Source organism: Macrotis lagotis, chromosome X, assembly GCF_037893015.1.
Source record: "Macrotis lagotis isolate mMagLag1 chromosome X, bilby.v1.9.chrom.fasta, whole genome shotgun sequence".
NCBI classification, from domain to species: domain Eukaryota; kingdom Metazoa; phylum Chordata; class Mammalia; order Peramelemorphia; family Peramelidae; genus Macrotis; species Macrotis lagotis.
The window spans coordinates 693491522-693514902 of NC_133666.1; the positions used below are offsets into that span (position 1 = coordinate 693491522).

At 41.4% G+C, this 23381-nt stretch overlaps 1 protein-coding gene across 5 annotated transcripts in view; it reads left to right on the forward strand.

Moving 5' to 3' along the window:
- LOC141498123 (solute carrier family 5 member 4-like) overlaps positions 1–23381 on the forward strand; it is a 41298-nt gene that overhangs the window by 12395 nt on the left and 5522 nt on the right. For all 5 annotated transcript variants that reach the window (XM_074201081.1, XM_074201080.1, XM_074201082.1 and 2 more), the window contains exons 6-13: positions 7123–7228; positions 8643–8723; positions 12773–12993; positions 17144–17279; positions 19757–19864; positions 21321–21471; positions 22584–22752; positions 23157–23372. In XM_074201081.1, coding sequence (XP_074057182.1) covers positions 7123–7228; positions 8643–8723; positions 12773–12993; positions 17144–17279; positions 19757–19864; positions 21321–21471; positions 22584–22752; positions 23157–23372 — 1188 coding nt within the window. The remainder of the gene's footprint in view (positions 1–7122; positions 7229–8642; positions 8724–12772; positions 12994–17143; positions 17280–19756; positions 19865–21320; positions 21472–22583; positions 22753–23156; positions 23373–23381) is intronic.

Consider the following 23381-nt stretch of genomic DNA (forward strand, 5'->3'; position numbering starts at 1 on the left):
CTTTTCATTGACTTCTATTGGCTTGGGAGGAAGAATCATGGGATCATAGAATTTAGAAGGAACTTAGGGATGATCTACCTTAGTCTACCTATTTTATATGATGGGGAAACTGAGACCCAGAGAGGCTACGAGGCTTGTCCAAAATCACATAAACACCAAGTAGCAGAATTAGGATTTGAATTCATACAGATAGCACGGTGGATAGAGCACTGGCCCTGGAGTCAGGAAGACCTCATTTCAAATCTGGCCTCAGACACTTAATAATGACCTAGCTGTATGACCTTGGACAAGTCACTTAACAGACAAAAAACAAACAAAACAAACAAACAAAAAAAGGACTTGAATTCATGGTCCTTGATACCAATACTCGAACTCTTCTCACTGAGAATTCCAGAATTTTGTTGGATTTATTAAACCTGTTGTGTGGATTTCTTGGAATGAGCTCTCAGGTGCCCTTCCAGATCTAAGATATCATGATTCTTGGCAAACTACCTTCTTTATCTGCCTCTGTCTTCAAGTTTCAGATCATGTATGTGGCTCACTCTTCACAGGAAAGTGGACTAGTCTAAACTCTTGATTTTTAGCCATGTCAGACTGTCCACTGGAAGTTGTTGTTCAGTCATATCCAATTCCTGCTGAATTAATTTGGCAAAGATACTGGAGTAGTTTTCCATTTCCTTCTCTATCTCATTTTACAGTTAAGGAAACTGAGTCATTCAGCGTTAAGTGACTTTCCCAGAGTCATACAGCTAATAAGTGTTCCAGACCAGATTTGAACTCAGGAAGGAGTCTTTCTTGACTATAGGCCCAGCACTCTAACCACTTTACCATGTAGCTGCCCCTATCTTAAAGACCTAAATTCAAATCCCGCTTCAGATGCTTATTAGCTGTGTGACCCTAGGTCATATCTAATGTTCTTTTCCATTCAAACAACTGGGGGGCAAAGTTGGTAGTCTTAAGAGTTTCCAAGAATAATAATGCACAGCTTTTACCCTCAGTCAGCTTTTAGTCTAATGAGAAAGATGGGACTAAGGTCTTTTCCAGTTCTAACAGGCTCAGGGTCTATAGACACCCAAACCCATGGTCTAGGCCCTAAGGGGAGAACCCGTTAATAGCTGAAAGCTTCTTGGAAGTTTGAGCAGTCCAGGAGGAGGATCTGATTTCCTCTCCTAGATTGGAAAGAAACGTTGGAAATTACAAAGAGAGACAAATTTTGGATTTGTCAGGAAAAACTTCCTAATAGAGTTGTCCAGAATTGGAATGCGGATTCTTCCCTCTCAGATTCCTTATCAAGGATGACAGAAGGGGCAACTGCTTAACAGTATGAACTGTCCCAAGGCAGAATGGGGTGACTTTGGACAGAGCCTGGAGGAGCCTTAAATGGTGCAGTAGACAGGGCACTGACCTTGGAGTCAGGAGGACAGAAGTTCAAATCCAATTTCAGACACTTAGCTCAGTTGTCACCTCCTTTACAAAGATTTCCTAGATTTCTCCCCAAATATTCTTTGCCTAGATCCCTTTTTTGCTCCCTCAAATTATACTTATATGCATGGCTTGCATGGGAATTCTTTCATTTTAGTCTTTGGATCCCAGGAACTGAATACACAGTAGGTGCTTTATAAATGTTTATTGGATTGAATAGAAAAAATGGATTTCATGTTCTTGGAGGTCTTGGAGCAGAACCTGGATAACTTCTTGCTGGAGCTGTCATAGACGGGATTGTGGGTCAGTACAGATTATTCATTTAGCGTGCATTTATTAAGTGTTTACTGTATATCAGGTATCAAGCTTATTGAAAGTTGGAATAAACCTCTTCTGATATCCCTTCTTATTGCGGAAGGCTGTGATTCTGTGGCTAGGGCGGTAGCAGGCTCTCTCTCCTTTCCCTTGGTAGACCTGGGGCTTTGTGTTCAATCTTGAGCACCATGATTTATGGAGGACTTCAATAAGCTGGAGAGTGTCTAGAGGAGGATAAGAGGGGTGAGAACAGCCATAGGATCAAAGAACTGGGAATATCCTTGAGGGGAAAGTCAAAGAGAGCTTATGGGAGAGGTGGCACCCAAGCTAAAGGTTGATGGGGAGTATGAGAAGCAAGTCAACCCATTCTACTCTGGGACTTTCCATCTGGGGACATTCCACTTTGGTTGTTAGAAGACTTTTCCTTACATTGAGCCAAAATTTGACCTTCTTCACAAACTCAAAATTTTTTTCCAGCCAAGTAGAAGAAATAAAATCCCTCTTCCTGGGTAACTTCAGTTGGCACTGAGTTCTCCTTTTTGACTGATCACTCTACTGCTAGACCATATATGTGGGCATTTCTAGACACATAGAATATCAGAGCTGAAAGACCATCTGGTCCGATTTTCTCACTTTACCCATGGGAAAAACTGAGGTCTACAGAGGCCAAAATGACCTCCTCTATGTCACACAACTAGTCAGAACTCAAGAGCCAGCTATTTCAGTCTTCTAGCATTACAAAAGAGAAATGAAATGTTAAAGGTTAAGAAAAGTCTTATTGGGGAAAAGCTAAACCAATTGTGGTATATGAATATGACGGAATACCACCACGCTATCCTTAGCCGGTTGAGTTTAGGAAAACATGGAAAGTCTCACATGAAACAATGAAGAGTGAGATAAAATCAAGAGACCCTTGTCTCTAATATTGTTTGAATATTCATTGTATATGTATTTTATGAACTGGACTTGAACTTGAGAAGGGGTGTCATTTGAATAATTCATCTTGAGTATCATAAACACTCAAGCCAACAACAAAGGACCTAGGAAGATACTGTCCACCTCCAGAGAAAGAACTGGTAACCAAAAGAATATATGATAGAGTGATATATATAAAACTATGTAATATATACATACGTGAGTGTGTATGCTTAATTGCAGCCTTCTCAAGTGGGTAGTGGGAAGGAGGAAGGGAGAAAAAATAAAAAGTGCACAGCAAAGAACAAAAGAAAATTTGGAAGGGAGGATAGAAAAGCAGGATAGTTTTGAAAACAATATATAGTATTTCTTATAGCTTTTACAAAAATAAACAATCCAAAATGAAATGCATGCTTTCATATTGAATCCTATCTCTATGTTGTGTTGTGTACATACATATGTTCTTTTTTCTTTTTTGTATTTAATATCAAAATGAATTTTAAAAATTTAAAAATTAAAAAAACGTAAAAAAAAGAAGGCAACAAGAGCTGGAGTCAGGACACCTTAGGGAAGTGATAGCCTCTCTTCTGCCCTAATCAACTGTATCCAGGATACATGTTGGGCACTATGGCCGCAGAGGCAACAATGGAGTAATTCTTGCCTTCAAAGAACTTCTGTTATATTGGAGGAGATAATGAATGTTTATTTGATAGTCAGAAGAAGCATTAGCCTTGTTCGACCTTGTTCTGGACAGAAGAAGGAAGACTGGGAGGAAGTTGCAGGGAAATATGCTGGGATGATAGAGGGGATAACTGCTTAAAAGTTTGAATGGTCCCAAGGAGGAGTGGGGTGTCTTCAGACAGAGCCTGGAGGAGCCTTCAAGTGGTGCAGTGGACAGGGCACTGACGTTGGAGTCAGGAGGACAGGGTTTCAGACACTTGACTCTCACTAACTGTGTGACCTTGGGCAAGTCACTTAACCTTGATTGCCTTGCATCTAGGGCCATCTCCAGTCGTCCAGATTCTTATCTGGCCAGATGGCTCCGGAGTAGAAAGGGAGGATAGTGACTTAGCACAGACCTCCTCACTCCAATCCAATTCACGTGCTTGTTGTGGTTGTGGCATCACTGTCCTGATGTCACGGTCTTCCCATTCTCTCCTCCCCCCACCAGAAAAGGGAAGTGATCGAAATGTAGGAGTAGATATTGTTTGAGGAGAGCCTAAAGGTCTTATCAATAGTGAAAAACAACACGAGGTATGAGGAAGCAGGAGCAGTGGGGGTGACCTGGGCTCCTGCCACACCCTGCTGCTACGCCCTGGGTTCTGGCCAAGTCCTAATCCAACTCAGAAAACCGTGACATTGTCGTTATCCCACCTGTGCTTATCACTGCTCTTTGAAATGGCCATTAGTGGCTAAAGGGTTGAGAATGAAGGACAGATCATCAGAGGAAGAGATGTCTTTGGAGGGTATATTGAAAGGGGGGGGGGTTCTCATTCAGGTATGAAAGGAGCTTAACTTACCTGATGCTGTGGCCCCCTTGGGTGGTCAGTCTGGAGACCCCTTCTCAAATTCAAGTTCATAAAATAAAATACATACGTAACTAAGGAAACTGGTTATATAGAAATTGAGTCATCTCCCTCCTATCTTTATCTATCCCTCCATCCCTGTATCTCCCTATCCATTACCTATTTGTCTATCAAACAATCTACCTATCATCTATCATCTATCTATCTATCTATCTATCTATCTATCTATCTATCTATCTGTCTGTCTGGCAGAAGAGATCTATGAAACACATTATCCAGAATAGGTGGTAGGTACATACCCTTTCTCTCCCACCCCACCCCTCTTTTTACCTCTCTTTCAAGCCTCTCTGAAGCTCTTCCTAAACAGTATGAGCAATGATGTGGAAGTGGGAATAAGCTGAGGTGGGGAGCATTGAGGGTGGGAGGTGCTTGGCCTGCCTGGGGCTGAGAGTTCATGATAGGGAAGAAAGAGAGATAAGAGTGGCCTGGCAGGGTGAGTCCAGATTGTGGGAGGCTTTGAATGGCAGCTCCCTACTGTTAATATGGAAGCTTGCTCTTGCCTCAGCTTGCGGTGAGAGGTTTTAATAGCAATTAATCTCAAAGACATGACCTTTTGTTCAATTTTTCCCTGCCCAGGGTGATAAGAGATTCTCATCAGGTTTACTAATTAAGCCACAAATTCAAATGTGACTCTAACCTTTTCACAGCATCCTCTTAGAGCTGACAAGAGCCTAAAAGTCCATTAGGTCCCACCCTGTCCTTTTACAGATGAAGGTACAAGTCCAGAGTGGGAAAGACTCAGTCAAGGTCCCTCACAGTAAGCATAACAAAAGGAGGTATAATTTGGGAGTGCACATGGATGGAATGGTGAAGACACAGTGCTAGACCCCGTGGTGAGTGTGGAGCCCACAGTCTTAACTGAAGTCCTGCCCTTATTAGTGACCTTGGCTGAGTCATTGCAGCTCTCTCAGATTCATTTCCTCTTCTGTCAAATGTGGAGCTGGGACTTGTAGATCTCTGAGTTTTGTTTAACTTCTGTTTAGACATGCCGAGTTGAAAAGCAAAAGTAGAAAATGTCATCTCCCAGGATATAGAGAACCCTCACAAACCCTTTAGCCACTAATGGCCATTTCAAAGGGCAGTGATAAGCACAGGTGGGATAACGACAATGTCACGGTTTTCTGAGTTGGATTAGGACTTGGCCAGAACCCAGGGCGTAGCAGCAGGGTGTGGCAGGAGCCCGGGTCACCCCCACTGCTCCTGCTTCCTCATGCCTCGTGTTGTTTTTCACTATTGATAAGACCTTCAGGCTCTCCCCAAACAATATCTACTCCTACATTTCGATCACTTCCCTTTTCTGGTGGGGGGAGGAGAGAATGGGACCATACCTATGAAGGGAACTTCCAGTGTGGAAACTCCTTCCATGAATGCAGCTCATCTGTGATAAGAGTCTTCAAGAATTCTTTGGAAGCACTAAGAGAGGAAGTGGTTTGGCTTCCAGAGTCCATGAATGACAGATCAGGATGGGAACCCAGGACTTCCTGTCTCTTTCCACCATGCTAACCTACCTTTTTAGCATCTCAGAGCTCTACATCCTTTAATTCTTTGCACATTTCTCTCTTGTGGGTCACTATTTAGAACAAGGGCATTCACAGGTCTGGGGTTGCTCGATGGTACCATAGTGATAAGTCAGGAAGACTCTCATCTCAGATACTTACTAGCTGTGTGACCCTAGGCAAGTCACTTATTCTATTAACCTCAGTTTCCTCATTGGTAAAATGAGGTAGAGAAGAAATAGCAAACCTCTGCAGCATCTCTGTCAAGAAACACTTCCCCCCCCAACCCTGTGGGGTCATGAAGAGGCTGACATGACCAAAAATGACTGAACAACAAAAATTTACAGTCCCATAACTAAGGTGTCAGAGAAAGAATGTTGGACATAGAGTCAGTTGGCATGTCTTTGACCTTTCTTCAATGACTTGGAGCAAATCACTCAACTTCTCAGAGATTTCTTCCTCTGGGAAACAAGGGTTTTGGACCAGGTAAACTCTGGGGTCAGTTCCAATCCATTCAAGGACTCTACCAGTCCTCCTGCTGATACCCCATCATCTCAGGGAAGTGAGCTATGAGTCTCTAGGCAGACTGTGCAAGAATTGATTTTTTGGTCAAAGCAACCTGTCAAAAATTGTCTACTGAGGCACAGATGGACTACATTCTGCATTCGGGCATGGTGGGTCAACAGCCCATGGATAAAATCACACATTCTGAACTGTTGAAGAATTCATGGAAAATAAGAGCTGATGGGATTATCACACCCAGCTCATTCATTTCACAAATGAATAACTTGAAATTTCTAGAGGGGTAGGAACAGACAAAGCTAAGACTCAGAGATTTCTTCCAAACTCAAGGTTTTTCCATGACTTCTCCATCATCTTAGATGAGAAAATGGACAGAAATATCCAAAAGTCATGGAGTCTGAATTCAAACCCAAGTCTTGGGATTCCTAATTCCTCTGGACTCCATAACTTTCTCATCATCTTAGTCTTATCTCCCCATTGTATAGAGAAGAAAGCTGAGACCCAGAGAGGAGAAGCCAAGGGCCAAGACCATTTAAGCAGGAAGTAAAAGAGAGAGAGAGAGAGAGAGAGAGTTCAAAGTCAAATCTTCTGACTCCAAATCAGGTATCATTTTTGGTAGAATGCCCAATTACTTCTCCATCATCTTGGTCTGATCCCTTCTTTGACCAGATGAAGTAAATGAGGCTTAGAGAAGGAAGGGACAGTCTCAAGGTTGCACAGTAAATGAAAGGCACAGTCAGGCCAGGACTTAGATATTTTGTCTCAGAGTCCAGGTCTTTAGTCTGGAGCATTTTCTATCTCCTGTCATCATTAGCCCCTCATGAGCCTCCCTTCTCTTCAATCTTGACATCTTCTCTCATTTTAAGGCGGACATGTTCTCGGGAGCTGTATTCATCAATGTAGCCCTTGGGGTGGATCTTTACCTAGCCATCTTCATCCTATTGGCCATCACAGGGATCTTCACTGTAGCAGGTAAGTCCTTTAGACCTAGGCTCTGCTGGGTCGTCTCTATTAACTCACTGCCCACTACCCACCCCAGAATCGTGAGGATTGGTTTGGAAATACAAGACAGTGCCTACCATGATTATCAAAGGAACTTGGGGTGTTTAACCTGGAGAAGAGAAGACCTAGGAGGCTCACAATCTATTATATAAAGAATATGAAAGAATTTCATGAAAAAGGGATTCAATCTGTTTTGCTTTGCTGCATAAGGCAGAACCAAAAGCAATGAATGGCCATCGTGAAGAGACAAATGTGGGCTGAACAGAAGGCAGAACTTCCTAACTATGAGAGCTGCCCCAAGGTAGGCAGGTTGCCTCCAGAGGGAGTGAGTTCCCCATCCCTGGAGACTTTAGAGAAGAAACTGGCTAATCCCTCGCCAGGGATATTATAATAGACTTTCTTGGAGGACTTAGGTTAGACTCAGTGGCCTCTGAGCTCCATGGCAGCTCTGAGAGTTTGTGCTTCTGTTACTAAGAAAAGGAGGAAGGAAGCAGAGGCCCTGAGTTTGTGAGATATGGGTAAGTCATGACCCTTCTCTAAGCTCTTACCTGTAAAACAAAGATTGTAGAGTGGTAAGGGACTTCCAAGATCATCTAATCTCAGTCCATGGGTCTTTGCCCCAAGATGACAGCACCCATTCATTCCCCTCTGTGACTTGGGCACAGGCCACACCAAAAGAATGCAGTCCTGGGGCGGCTAGTTGGCATAGTGGATAAAGCACCAGCCTTGGAGTCAGGGGTACCTGGGTTCAAATCCGGTCTCAGACACTTAATAATTACCTAGCTGTGTGGCCTTGGGCAAGCCACTTAACTCCATTTGCCTTGCAAAAACAAACAAACAAACAAACAAAAAAAATGCAGTCCTACTTGCTGGATCCTTGGATATCCATGAAGATGCAGGTCAAGGAACAGGGTTCAAGAATTTAGAGGAATAGCGGGAAGAGTTAGGAATGGACAGTCAAGGCAGCAAGTGAATGACCCCTCAAGGGCCCCAGAAATGTCACACATATGTACAGACACTGATCACCAGGAACAATCCAATTGTTACACCAACTCAAAGGGTACAGGCAACACAACATCATGCAAAGAGCAGGTGGCTGGATTTAGGGGACTTGATTTCTCATCTACCATACCAGATCATGCAGGATTCCTGGCTATTGTGACAGAGAATTGGGTCATGGGCTGGGTAGGTTAGCAGAAGAGAATTAGGGAGACACAATTCAAAGGACTCTCTGAGGCAGGTGAACCCAAGGCACAACAGGGAGCTGGGACATGCAGAGAGGATGAGAGAAAGGAGACAAAACAACAAAGAAGCCATGGCTTCTATTGTGGCCGCAGATTCTCTCGAATCTAAGTGTCCTCATTTCTCTGCTTGCCCTCTGCAGGGGGCTTGGCCTCTGTGATTTACACCGATGTCCTGCAGACGGTCATCATGCTGGTCGGCTCTTTCATTCTCACTGGCTACGGTAAGTACAGCCAGGTCAGGTCAGAGATCTCTCTAAGGCAGTGGGAGGTGTGGGATGAGATCCAGGAGCCAGGGAGCTTGTTCCTGGCTCTGTCTGTCCATCTCTCTGGGGTTTCTATTCCTGTTCTCTGGAAAGTTGTGATTTTAGCACTGAAGGACTCTAGGGAGGAGAGGAAGAGTCCACTTTAATATGGAGAACAGTTTGGTCTAGTAGAGAGAACACTGACCCTGGATTCAGGATGACCTGAATTCAAATCCCAGCTTTGGCACTGAACTCTATGATCCTGGCCAATTTACCTCTACCCTCTTTGCCTCAGTTTCCTTATCTTTAAAACGAGATTAGACTAGATATCCTCTGAAGGTTCTTTTAGCTCCATCTCTATAATCAGGCCATAGCCCATATGTGGTCTCAACTCCCACATCTCTCCATCACCTTATGGTGAACTACTTGCCCCTACCTTCATTCACTTTCATAGGTTAGGGTAGGGTCTCCAGAGGACCTCTTTCTGTTGCCATCTCTCTCCTTCTCTTTCTCCCTATCTACATCCCAAGAATGATGTGTGTGTGTGTGTGTGTGTAGGGGGTATGTGGATGTTTTCATGTAGGCAATCCTTCTATATGCCAATAAAGCCCCTGAAGACCACCTGGTATGTTTCCCATTTATACAAAATTACTTACTATGATACCTTTGATTTTTTAAACATAGAATGATTACTAAACAAGACACATATAATAATCATAAAATTTACTCAATAGAAGCCCAAGAAAAAATTATCATAAATTTTAATTAAGATAAGGCAAATCATAATAGCCAGACATCTACCCATGAACGTGGGTCCTACTCTCTTTGACTTAATGAAACTGAACATATCCATGAGTGAGAACGCCACAAGCTGGACAGTAGATCTTGATGTCCTCAGTTTCTTCAGGAATTTTTCTGTTAGCTTCCCCTTCTTTTCACCATTCTTTTGTTGGGCAAAGCTGATCCTCTTTAGCTCTAAAGCCGATGAAGTCATTCCGAGCTCTTTTCACTTACAGTCACCCTCACAAGGCTCTGAGAAAAGTGTCCCGCCTTAAGCCCAGAATCTTTGAAACTTTTCAAAGTTTTAAATAACAAAGAGCTCTATTCAATCAGCTCCAAGTCTTCTCCAGGAAAGCCTAGTTCACAAGACATAAAACTTGCATTTCTCCTATTGAATCAAAGAGGGCAGTAGAGAGCAACTTGGAGCAGCATCTCCTTCTCGGGCTGCAGAGGGCAGTAGAGAGCACCATGCTTTGCCATGCTGCAGTTCTGCCATTTTTATTTCTGACATTTTGGAGAAGTCATCCTTCACTTTATCACACACTCCCTGCCCTAGTAAAGGGAGAATGGCCTCACCACCAGCCACACATCATCCTAAGGAACATTGCCCTCCATTTGTGGGTGCAACTACCATCTGGTTGAAGCAGACAGAAACCACCCTGAGTGTGACAGTGGCTCCACCTAAGGGAGGGAGGTCTACCCATTAATCTCAAGATCTAGAGGAACCAGCATATGGGTTCCCTATAGTGGTGGTTATCATATCCATGTCCTCATTTCACTGAATTTACCATCTGAAAGATACCTCTTCTTTCACCATTTCTCTCTTTTTTTTAAAACAAGTTATTTTTAAAAATTTTATTTTAGGCAATGGGGTTAAGTGGTCACACAGGCAATTAAGTGTCTGAGGTCAGATTTGAACTCAGGTCCTCCTGACTCCAGGGCCAGTGCTCTATCCACTGCAACACCCAGCTGCCCCCCCCACCATTTCTCTTTTGAATCATTCAGGAACACCCTTCTCTGGTTCTATGCTTTCTTTGGGATCCATAGGATGTTGATTCATTTTCAATTATCTTGCAATTGTATTGATAGCTGCCTGTACTTTTTTCAGTGATTTGGAGATCATTTCCCTTCTCTTTTTAATATGTTCCTGGTTGATCAATCTGTTTCTCCTCAAGGACTTTACTTGAGTTTTCTTGTTCCTGAGATTTAAAGTTATTTCATCCCCCCTCTTTATTTTTGCCTATTGCTCACTTTTTGTCTCCTTTTCCTTTGACGGTAGTTTCTCTAGGGCTGACCCTCCAAGCTGCCTCAGTGTCTTCCCACCCTGACTAATTCATGGTTCACTAATCTTTGCCCCTTTGGAGAAGGCAGAATTTGCCCCTGCTATGCTTTCTTTCAGGTTCAGTGGAATGCCCACATTCCCATCTCCTCAAATACAGACACACACACACACACACACACACACACACACATCCTGACCCATTCTCTGGTGCTCTGTCATGGCATCTCTCCTTGATTCTGCCATGATTTCCCTTGCTGCTCTCATAATCTGATCAAACATCTTCAGCTTGGTTCTCTGGCATCATGGAGGAGAGGATAGAGGGTAAAGGAGGAAGGTAGAGTTGAGTTCTGTTCCAAGTGTATGAGTGTGCTTGGGTTGGTTGGTAATGAGGGAAGTGATGCTGGGGAAGCATGGGAGGGGAGTAGATTATTAGTCTTCTCTGTTGTTAGTTCATTGATTTTTCCCTTTGTATTACTTCTTGGTATCCTACATGGTGGAGACAGATTAAGTTGCTTTATCTTTTGCAAATAATTCCTATTATGAAGAGTTCTAAGACCTTGTGAGAATCAGAGGAAGCATCTAGTCTTCCATTTCATTGATCATGTGATGCAGAAATATGCCTCTGCTTCTGTAACTCTGGAGAACCCAATTTTTATTTCTCTGGCATATTTCCCCCTCTGGAGGCTTATTTATATGGAGATGACCCTGTGTCCCTAAATGCTCTGCTAGAGAAAAACAAACTCTGTGTAGAGCCACTGAGCTGGAAAAGTTTTCCATTGGAGTCCAATGAAAGGATGCATCCTTACCATGAGCTGGACTGGAAATTCAAAGACAAAAATGAAGCCAACCAGACCTGGAGGAATTAGATTTCCATTATAATGTGTGGTGGTTGCCATCTTCATTGGCAATGGGAGTAACCAAATGAAAGTTGAATTGTAAGTTACATATGACCTGCCCAGGGTCAGAACACTTAGAAAATAGATTAGGGAAAACCTGTCTAATCATCAGTGCTTTCTGGGTGAGGGAGGACCCTATTGTGGGATTTCAGAGTGCTCTGTGTACAGTTGGGGCTTGGTGGTCCTAAGGAAGTAGTCTTGTGTTAACACCCTTCCCAGCAAGTCAATGATAAAACTCTCTTCTTGTCCCTACATCACTCAGTCAGTTCATAATAATTTCTTAAGTAGTTACCATGTCTCACACATTGGTCCAAGCATTGGTAGAGTGTGATGAGAGGTGCTAATTAACCCAAGAACAAACAGGAATATAACGCTAGGAAGTGGGTCGTGCTTCAGAGATCTGTAATTTCTTTGGGGGACTCCACTTACCCCCTCCCCTCATACTGATATAGATCATGCCTCCTTCAAGCTCAGAAGATAATTTATAGGTGTCCCTAGGAAAAATAATAAAATAAAACAAAAAAAATAAAAAATTCAACCAAACAGACAAAAAGGATCATCTGGCAAAGCAACTAGAGATGACCCTTTCTAAGCTCAGTTCAATTCCTCAGATGACAAGCACACATTATCCATCAACAAGCCAGCACTCAGACTTTCCAGTTGAGCAGAAACTTTCTGACCTTGCACTTTGCCATTTGAGAATCTAGGGTTACCCACCCTTGACAAGAAGATATTAGAGGAAGTATTATGGAGGATTATTCCAATCCCCTATTGGGCACCATACTATCCACTCGGGATACAGAAATAGAAAGGAAGTCAGCCTTGCCCTCAAGGAGCTTACATTCTCCTGGAGGAAAATGATGAAGCCACAAGTGAACATGATACAAAATAATTTGAGATAGGAAGGAGAATGACCTGGGGGGGGGGGATCAGGAAAGCCATTTGCCAGGGAGAGGGGTGGGAAGGACAATGGGCATATCTAGCATGGTGTGAGGATAAGTTCGCCTTAAGATATGAACTCTTGGCTCTCATTGGATGCTGCAAGTTAACTTTTTTCTGTTGTTTTTTAGCTTTTGCAGAAGTGGGAGGGTATGAGGCCTTCACTGAGAAGTACATGAAAGCCATCCCATCTGTCATCACAGACAAAAATGTAACTCTGAACCCAGAATGCTACACACCCAAAGCAGACTCCTTCCACCTCTTCCAGGATCCCATCAGTGGTGAACTGCCTTGGCCAGGAATACTCATTGGAATGAACCTCGTTTCTCTTTGGTATTGGTGCACAGACCAGGTCAGATGTCCATTAGAGAGGAAGGACCTAAGAACCACTTTATTTTCCCTATACATTAGAAAGAATGGAATCTTAGATCTTTTTATACCAGTCCCTTCTTCATACAGATAGGGAAATTAAGGCCCAGAGTGGCTAGGTAATTCTCCAAGGTTATTTGGCTAGTAAGAGGTAAAGGCAGGATTCAAACCCAACTCCTCTGACCCCCAAATCAGTGGTCAACCCACTGTACAGTTAACCCCTTCATTTTAGGTAACTAAACTCTGGCTTAGAGAGCTTAGGGGACTTGTCCAAGGTCACCCAGATAGTGTCTGCAAGACATCCCTTCTACCTTCCCTGTCTCTCTTGCCTCTTGGAAATCCTGGCTTCCTTCAAATCTCTTCTCAGGGACTTTCCTGACCCTCCTGATATTCACTCTTTCCTACCACTGGAAATTCCTATATATATATATATATATATATATATATATATATATATATATATATAATATATATATATATATATATATATACATATTTTGCCCTTTCTTACTTGTGTATATCCATTTAGAAGAATGGAAACTCTTTGAAGACAGGAAGTATGTCATTTTTGACTTTGTATCTTCAAGTCTTAGCACTTAGTGGGCAAGTCATAATTATTTGTTAATTTGAGCAGGAGAGAGGGATAAAATTCAAACCCAAAGCTGTCTCCAAGGTCAGTGCTGTTTTCATATTATCTAAGAAAAAGCTGATGTCCTTGCTTGTTCAAAACACTTTTATTCTTTTCAAAATGTTTTCTACTCATTCTTTCTTTCAAATGTCCCAAGGATGCTTCCAGGGAGGCAGGGCAAGAATGAACAGTTTCATTGCACAAAGAAGAAAGCTGAAGCCCCTAGAAGGTCAATGACTTGCCCAAGAACACAGCTAGCAGTGAGTAAATGTTGGAGCCAAGGACTTCACTATCAGCATTCCAATGTCAAATTGGCATCAAAAAGTGGGATAAAGAAAGAAAAGTGAGATCAGAGGAAGGAAGGAACAAGACCACTGAAGTACTGTGTCCTAGAATCTCAGAGCTGAGTTGGCCATCAGATATCCAGGCTGTGCTTGGAGACCTCCATGATGGAACACTATCTATTTCTGGAGAGTTTCATTGCTCTATTGAAAAGCTCTACTTTTTTTTTTTTTAGGTTTTTTTGCAAGGCAATGGGGTTAAGTGACTTGCCCAAGGCCACACAGCTAAGTCATTATGAAGTGTCTGAGGCTGGATTTGAACCCAGGTACTCCTGACTCCAGGGCCGGTGCTTTATCCACTGCACCACCTAGCTGCCAAAAAGCTCTACTTTCTAAGAAACAATCAATCTAGTCATCAATAGATGACTGAAAATTCTGATTTTCAAAGATCTATTATTTTTAACTTCCTCTACCTTTTTTCTTTTCCTCTCCTCATCTCCTCTTCCCTCTCTTATCCTTCCTCACTTTCCCCTTCCTTTCTCTCTCCCCCTCTTCTTTTATCTCTTCCTTTCTTATTCCTCTTCCTTCCCTCCTCCTTTCCTTTCCCCTCTTCTCTCCCAACTTTTCTTTTCCCCTTCCTTCATCTTCCACACATGTAGCTTCTTTCTCTTTTCTTATCTCTTCTTGAATGCATATGCACTCATTTATTCACTTGTTTATTCAGCAACAGTTTAAATTTCCTAGGATTATCATTCACAGACCTTTGAGATCTGCTTCATCTTGTTTAGGGGAAACAGGTCTAGTGATGGGAAAGGACTTGCCTAATGTTGCACAGTTAAGAATCCCAAACAAAAATTACTGTCACAGAATCATGGCTATATTCCCCACAGGTCCAGACTCATCCATCTCTAAAGTTTCTCTGATTAGAAGCAACAAGAGTTGGTTTGTGATGATTTCATGGTTGTCCTTCAGGCCAATTAACCTAATGAGATTAGGAATAGGTCCCCAAATATCCCCAGCTTGTCTCAATGAGCCAGTATGCACTAATCATACATTAACTCATCCAAAACCTTCTCTAAACTGTATTTTCAGCCAATACCCTTTGTGTTCCCAAAAATTATTTCCTAATTTCCATTCCCTACCTTGAATCCAGGTTTTTTCCCTCCACAAAAATTCTTGAAAGGCAAAGTCATTGTTCTCCAGTCCCTCTCCCCATCATTTAGTCTATATTCTACCCTTTCTTATGTCTGTCCATCAATAGGAGAACTGATAGGCTCATACTGATCATTGAGTTCAATATCTTCATTTTACAGATGAGGAAACTGAGGCCCAGAGATATTTAAATTACTTACTGGAGGTCACACATGAAGTAAATGACAGAGATGGGATTTGTACCCAGACTCTGACTGCAGAACCAATTAGTCAATGAATATTTATTATGCACCTATGGTGTGCCAGACACTATACTAAGTACCTGCAGGACAAAAAGAGGCAAAAAATTTCCATCCTTAAGGGAGCTCACAAGCTAATGAGGGGAGTCAATTTGCAAGCAACTGTATCCAAAATATACTCTATACATAATGAATAGCAAATAATTAACAGGGTGAAGCCACTAGAATTAAGAAAGGTTGAGAAAGGCTTCCTGTAGGCAGGAGGGATTTTGGTTGGTACATAAAAGAAGTCAGAGAGAACTGCAGTCAGACAAGGGGAAGGAGAGTGTTCTAGACATAGGAGACACAAAGAGAGAAAGTCTGGAACTGAGAGATATAGGGTCTTGTTTGTAGAATAGCCAGGAGGCCAGATCACTGGACTGAAGAACATGTATGGTAGAGTGAGGCATAAGAAGGCTTGAATGGGAGCAGGGGAAAAAGTTATGAAGGGTTTGAATGCCAAATAGTATTTTGTATTTGTTCCTGGAGGCTAGAGGGAGCCACTGGAATTTAATGAGAGAGAGAGAGAGAGAGAGAGAGAGAGAGAGAGAGAGAGAGAGAGTGTGTGTGTGTGTGTGTGTGTGTGTGTGTGTGTGTGTGTGACATGATCAGGGCTGAGAAAATCACTTTGGTGATTGAATGGAGGATGGACTGAAGTAATAGCCCAGGAAAGAGATGATGGGGGCCTGCACCAGGATTGGGCCAGTGTCACAGGAGAGAAGGGGACATTTTGGAGGGATGCAGAGAGACGAGAAAGTGAGGAGTCCAGGATGTCTTCTAGGGTGTGAGCCTGGAGGGACGCACGGTGTTGTTCTCTATAGCAACCAGAATGGGGGGCTCAAGAGAGCGTTTTTCAGGATGGGAATGACAAGAACACGTTTTTAAGCAGAAGAGAATGGTCTAGTAGAGAGGAAAGATTGAATATTGGTGATAGCGGGGATGACAGAGAGGAGGCAACGTGTTGGAGGAGAGGGGGTGCAATGAGATCATTTGATGGGGTGGAGGGCTTAATCTCGGTAAACAGTAAGGCTGGGTGAGGAAAAAGAGGTGGAGAAGATGCCTGAGTGATAGGAGATGGGGAAGAAGGGAGAAGAGAGTGAAGGACTTCAATTCTTTTGGGTAAAATATGAGAATCTTAATTCATGAAATTCATGGGAGATTTGCAGAGGAATGAAAAGGTCATTGGAGAGTGGGAGAGTGAGTTGATGAGAGGTTTGGTAGCATTGCCAAGCAATGGTGAGGGCCCAGTTGAGGTCATGGTACACTTGGTCAGAACAGTTTCATGATTTTCTCCACCTTCCTTCAGCAACTTATATGTAGGAGGTGGAGGAAGGTGGGAGTAATCTGAGGCAAGGGTCTGGCAGGGTACAATCAGCAAAATAATGAGATACAGCAAAATGCTGAGATACATTTCTCCCATTTGCTTCACACTGTGTTTTGGCCAGAAAAAAGCAAAAGCCCAAACCAAAAAACTCTTCACCTTCCAAGAGACCATGTAGTCTGAATTCATAACTACAACATTCTCATCAGGTGGTTGTCCAACCTTTCACTGAATATCTTCAGTGGTGGGGAACTCACTATCTACCTCCTAGGCTGTCCATTCCAATGCTGGATAGCTCTAATGCTAGCACATCCTTTCTTACACTGAGCTGAAGCCTGCCTATCTGACCTTTCCACCCACTGCTTCAAATGAGAATCAGATCACCTTCCCCTCTGAAAGGCCAAGGTACTCTCTAATTTGAGTAAGGGAGCCCTGGGGACCTGCACCATTCACACTTTCTCCTTCTCTGGCAGGTGATTGTGCAGCGATGCCTCTCAGGAAAGAACCTGTCCCACGTGAAGGCTGGTTGTATCCTGTGTGGCTATCTGAAACTGCTGCCCCTCTTCCTCATGGTGATGCCTGGGATGATCAGCCGCATTCTGTACCCAGGTAAATCCTCCCTATCATCTGTTCATCTTCAGGTCTTGGAAATCATGGCAATGGTCCAAGTGTTGGTCACATATCTTCTCTACTATTAGTATATGTTTCCCTGCAAACCTTTTTCCCTTCAACATCTCATTTGAGGTATGGACTATATTCAGGGGAATTTGTAGTTAGGAAGGGATATAGACCAGGGAAAAGAGCACTGAACTTGGGAGCCAGAAACCTTGCATTTGGGTCTAAGCTTGACCCTTACTAGCCATGTGACTACTTTTCACAACTGGAAAGTAACTCTCATCATGGTTCATGAGATTCCTTAGGCATGAAATGAAGGAGTTGGCACAAGTTGCTCTCTGGTTCTAGATTTGCTTTTGGATCTAGAGCCATATGGTAATTTCAAGTATCTGGACCTGATTCTGGATCTAGATCCATGTGGTACTTTCAGGTTGTGATGGAATTTTGATTACCTGGAACCCTTATGGAATAAAACATTTGAGTTAATTCAGTTTTCTTTCTTTTTTTCTGGTTTTGTGGTTTTGTTTATTTTTTTCAAATGAAACTATGAATCTGTTATGTACCATTTGCTTTTTTTGTAAAGATTTATAATAAAGTTATCATTTAACTTTCTTTTCCCCCTCTCTCTATTAGTCACTAATATGTATGTATATATGATATATAATATGTTTATATAATATATGTTATATATTATATAATATATTTATATATTTATATAATATATACTATGTTTATATATTTATATATAAAATATATTTAAAATCCATATTATACATACTTCTATCTTTTAGGTCTTTCTCTGGCTATAGAGAGTATCTTCTTTCAAATGTTCTTTGCAGTTAATTTGGGTATTTATAATAGTCAAAGTAACTTAATTATTCTTAAAACAATATTGTTGTTACTGTATACATTCTTTTGGTTCTGCTCATTTCACTTTTCATTATTTCATGCAAGTCTTTCCATGTTTTTCTAAAATCATCAGGTTCAATATTTTTTATAGCATGGGCATATTCCATCACAATCATATGCTATAATATACCATTCATCAATTGATGGGCATCAATTTCCAGTTCTTTGCCACTCCAAAGACAGCTGCTAAGAAATATTTTAGTGCCTATAGCTTCTTTTCCTTTTTTCCCCCTAAACAACTTGGGAAACAGACCTAATAGTGCTATAACTGGGTTGAAGGGTATAGGCAGTTATATAACTTTTTATACCTAATTCCAAATTACTCTCTAAAATGATTGGACCAGTTCACAGTTCCACCAATAGTAAATTTTCCACATTTCCAACATTTGTCATTTTTTTCTTTCTATCATTTTAGTCAATCAGATAGGTGTAAAATGATATCCCAGGGTCATTTTAATCTATATTTCTCTAATCAATAATGATTTAGAGAATTTTTTCATATGTCGATAAATTGTTTTGATTTCATCATTAAAAACTGTCTACTTGTATCCTTTGACCATTTATCAATTATGGAATGACTAATACTCTTGTAGCTTTGATAAAGCTCTTTATGTATTTGAGATATAAGACATTTATCTGAGAAAGATCTATAAAATTTTCTTTCCAATCTTCTGCTTTTCTTCTGCTTTTGGCTGCATTGGTTTTATTCATACAAACCCAATTTAATTTAATGTACTCAAAATTATCCATTTGACACCTTACAATGCCCTTTCTCTCTTATCATTCATAAATTATTCACACACTCATAAATCTGGTAAGTAATTTTTCCATTGTATTTTCCATTTTCTTGTAATATCTCCCTTTAAAAGTAGGTTATGTGTCCACTTTGACCTTATCTTCATAAGACGTATAAGGCATATAAGGTATAAGATATGCCTAATTTCTCTAGAATGCCTACCAGTTTTTCTAACAATTTTTTTGCCATATTATAAATTCTTATCTCTCAAACTTGTCTTTAGTTGTCTCGTTGTCTATTCCATTCCATTCCTACCTTTCTATGTCTTAGCCAGTACCAGATAATTTTGATAATTATTGACATACTATAATTTAACATCTAATACTGTTGGATTTCTAGTGCCAAGATGAGAGTGAAGAAGGAGCCCTCCGAAGCCTTCCCCAGTTGAATCCTATGTACTTTGTTTTATTTTGTGTACTTCAATACCACGATATTAAGATAGAGTGTAAAGGCTCTGTCAGATTGCTTAAGGGGTCCAGGGCACTTTCCAAAAGATGAAAAAATCCTAGTCTAAAAAAATTATATATTCTTTTTCATTATCAGATGAGGTCACTTTATTGGATGTTACTGAATTTATTGTTCTTTGTTCAGTCTTGGGATGTGGAAGCTGCCAGGTGAAATGACTTGGTCCCAGGTGAAGCCCATCATCCTCTGCCAAGGCAGATACTCAGAAGCTCTCTCTCTAGACACTACACCAGTGGGATTGGCTCTCCTCATTACTTGGACCCTGGAATTGGACAGGAATTCTTTCTGATTCTCTCCACAGATGAAATTGCCTGTGCCGTGCCTTCAGAATGTGAGAAATACTGTGGTACCAGTGTGGGTTGCACCAACATGGCCTACCCAAAGCTGGTGGTAGAGCTCATGCCCAATGGTGAGCGTCCCTGTAAGTTGCTCACGTCCCCACCATAGGGTGGTATGAGTAGTGATCTGAATGGTCTCTGACAAACATTTCTCACAAGTCCAGTCTCACAAGATTGGAAAGGACCTCTGGGATCATCTATTAAGAATCCCCTCTACATTCTACCCAACAAAAGATAACCCAGCCTCTGCTTGAAAACTTCTAATGGCCGCCCATTCCACTATGGGATAATGCCAGTTGTTAGGCTGGTTTCCCTAACATTGAATTCAATTCTACCTTCTTGGAACTTCCATTCTTGGCTACTGGTTCTGCCCTCTTGGGTCAAGTCAAACAAAACTGACCCCTCTTTCTTGTTATAGGCCTTCTAATATATGAGAACAGCTATCTTGTCCTCTCTCCTGCCCCTCACTATTTTTCTTGGCCTCTTATGTCCTCATTTCAACTTGTCTCTTTTAGGGTAAATTACTCAATCTTACTTTCAAATCTTGGGTTCAAAATTTGCAGTCTGACCAGTCATAAGGCATTGGAAAGTCACTCTTCCTCTTTCAAATTCCTTCCCTGTGCCAGATGACTTCCAAGTTTTCTTCCAGGTCTCAATCTATAATCCATTGACCCATCAGGCTAATCTAGAATACTTACGTTAAAAAAGAAGAAAAAAGATCAGCATCCCCATAAACTCATCTAATAAAGTCAGAGGACTAGAGGTCAACCAGACCATTTCCCTGACTTGATGCCATGGAGCCCCCTAGGAACTGATAGTAAAACTAAAAGAGATAAGATTCTTGTATAGACCTCTAGAGTTCCGAGAGGATCTTTGACTGAATAATAAGTGAAGTTCAGAGATGGCCATGACTTCATGATCATCATGTTTCTCATATATCCAGGATTTTGAAGCATTTTCTTCCCAACTCTCCTGTGATGCATAAGTATGATACATAATGATTAATCATATTTTTCAGAGTAGAAATCCAAGGTTCAAAGATGTGAATAAATTATCCTAGTATTACACAGCTAGTAAGGCAGAAAGGCAAATTCAAACCCAGATCTCTGTTGTGCTCTAGAAGGTGCCTTATTTCTGGAGTAAGAGGACCTGATTCAAATCCAATTTCTGTTGAGTCATTTTTGGGTCATTGACTGAACTGGGAAATCTCCAAAATAGTGAATCAGGTTTACTCATGTCAAGGTTTCTTTAAATGTGGATGAGGATCCTTAGATTCCATGTAACACTCATGGTATCAATGTAGATGAATATGGGTTGGCCTTTTTTTTTTGGTCAGCTCTCACCTTTTGTAAGCTATGGTACCTTCCAATATGGACATTCTATATTCTAAGGTCCCTTTTAGGTCCGACAATCTTTGCTTGGATTATTCTCAATGTTCCAAGAATTGTGGAAGGATAGAATAACGCCATGAGGATCCTAAGCTCAGAAAAAAAGGATAATTTCCTCTTTTTTTGGTTGTTTTTCAAGGACTTCGGGGATTGATGCTGTCAGCCATGTTGGCATCACTCATGAGCTCCCTCACCTCTGTCTTCAATAGTTCCAGCACGCTATTCACTATCGATATCTATACCAAAATTCGGAAGCAAGCATCAGAGAGAGAACTCCTGATAGTGGGAAGGTAACAGAGTCAATAATAATGGGTAGTATTTTATAATATATTATTGTCAAACGTAATATTTATTTTATACTAGCGTCACTATGAGGTTTATCAATGGACCTGCCTGTGTTATCACATTTGATTTTCATGACAAACCTATAATGTACATGCTATTAATATTCTCAATTAATGAAGAGGAAACTGAGACTGAGAGAGAGGATGTGTGGTTTGCTGTGGGTCACATGGCTAACATGATAGAAAAGAAAAATGATCAATGCTGGTGAGGATGTGGAAAAATAGGTACACAAATGCACTGTTGATGGAGTTCAACCATTGTGGAGAAAAATTTGAAACTATAGTCAAAGGGTTATAAAACTCTGACCCAGAAATGCTACTTCTGAGTCTAGAGCTCCTACTACTAAGGCAAATTGCTGCCTGCCTCTGTAAGTGTTTGGGAAGAAAAGATGCTAGGGAACATGTGGTGTAGTGGGAAGAACATAATCTATGGAGTTGGAGGGCTTGAGTTTGAGTCACTTATTGTGTGATCTTGGCCAAGTCTTTACATTTCTTTTGGTGTAGTTTTCCTTCACCACAAAATGAAGGCTTGGACTAGATGACTTCTGAGGTCTCTTCCAACTCTACATCCTCAAAGACCAGGATGAGTCAGTTGCAAGAACCTTAGGGAAAGAAAAATGATGAAACTGGTGATGGATTAAATTTGGAGGGGGGGGGAAGGAAGGAGAACTCAAGAATGACTCTGAGGATCAGAGATTGATTGATAAGAGAACAAGGATGCTTTATTGACAATGATCCAGAAAAATCCAACATTAACCCTCCAGGTCCTGGAAAGCTAGTCTGTGTGGAGAAAGAGAAACTCATCTTCATACCCTTCCCCTCTTCCCTTAATTTCCACCACCAACATTATACTCCTTTATACTCTCCCAAAGTCTCCTTGCCTTTTTCTAATTCTTATAGTATCAAGGGCTATTTTGTATTTTGCAATACAAGTCAAGTAGTCTCATGGGGAGAGAGGAGAATCTTTCTGGGGAATAAGTTCCAAGATGTCATGGGAAAATCCTGTCTGTCCATCCTAATTATAGCTCTGTGGTCTACTGATATAAATTTCCTTATAGGTTGTTCATCATCATCCTGATTGTCCTCAGCATTGCTTGGATTCCATTAGTCCAAGCGGGTCAAAATGGTGAACTCATCCAGTATATAGAGTCAATATCAAGCTACCTCGGGACCCCTGTTGCAGCTGTGTTCTTTCTTGCTATCTTCTGCAAGAGAGTTAATGAACAGGTGAGTCAGAACGGGAAGAGTTCAGGGTGCAGAGATGGGAAGGACTGACTTTAGTATTCATGGATGTCACTAAATTCCAAATTTTTCACAGCAATAAGACAAAATATTAACAATTGTCCATTGTAAATATATGGTAGAAAGAACCCTGAATTAGGAATCAAGCTTCTTGGGAGCACATTTAAGTTATCTGAGATTTGGGTTTTTCAACTAAAAAATAAGCAAGGTGGGACTTAATTTCACTTCTAATTCTGCCATTGTTAAAGTCATATATGAAAGCTTTGTGTTGTTTTTTGTTGTTATTGACATTCAATAATTCTTTCATTCCATAAGATGCATCTTGTGTGGTTTATAAAGCCTTGTGTTAAAAATGCCCTAAAATCACTCTTCTTGGCTTTCTTTGGCAGGGAGCTTTCTGGGGACTTATGTTTGGACTTGTGTTTGGCATGATTCGAATGATAGCTGAGTTTGTTTATGGGACAGGCACTTGCATGGTCCCCAGTCAGTGTCCCAAGTTCATCTGTGGGTGGCATTTTTCCTATTTCGCCATCGTTCTCTTCACGTTGACAGCCTTGGTCGCACTGGGTGTTTCTCTGATGACAAAACCTATTCCTGACATACATGTAAGTATG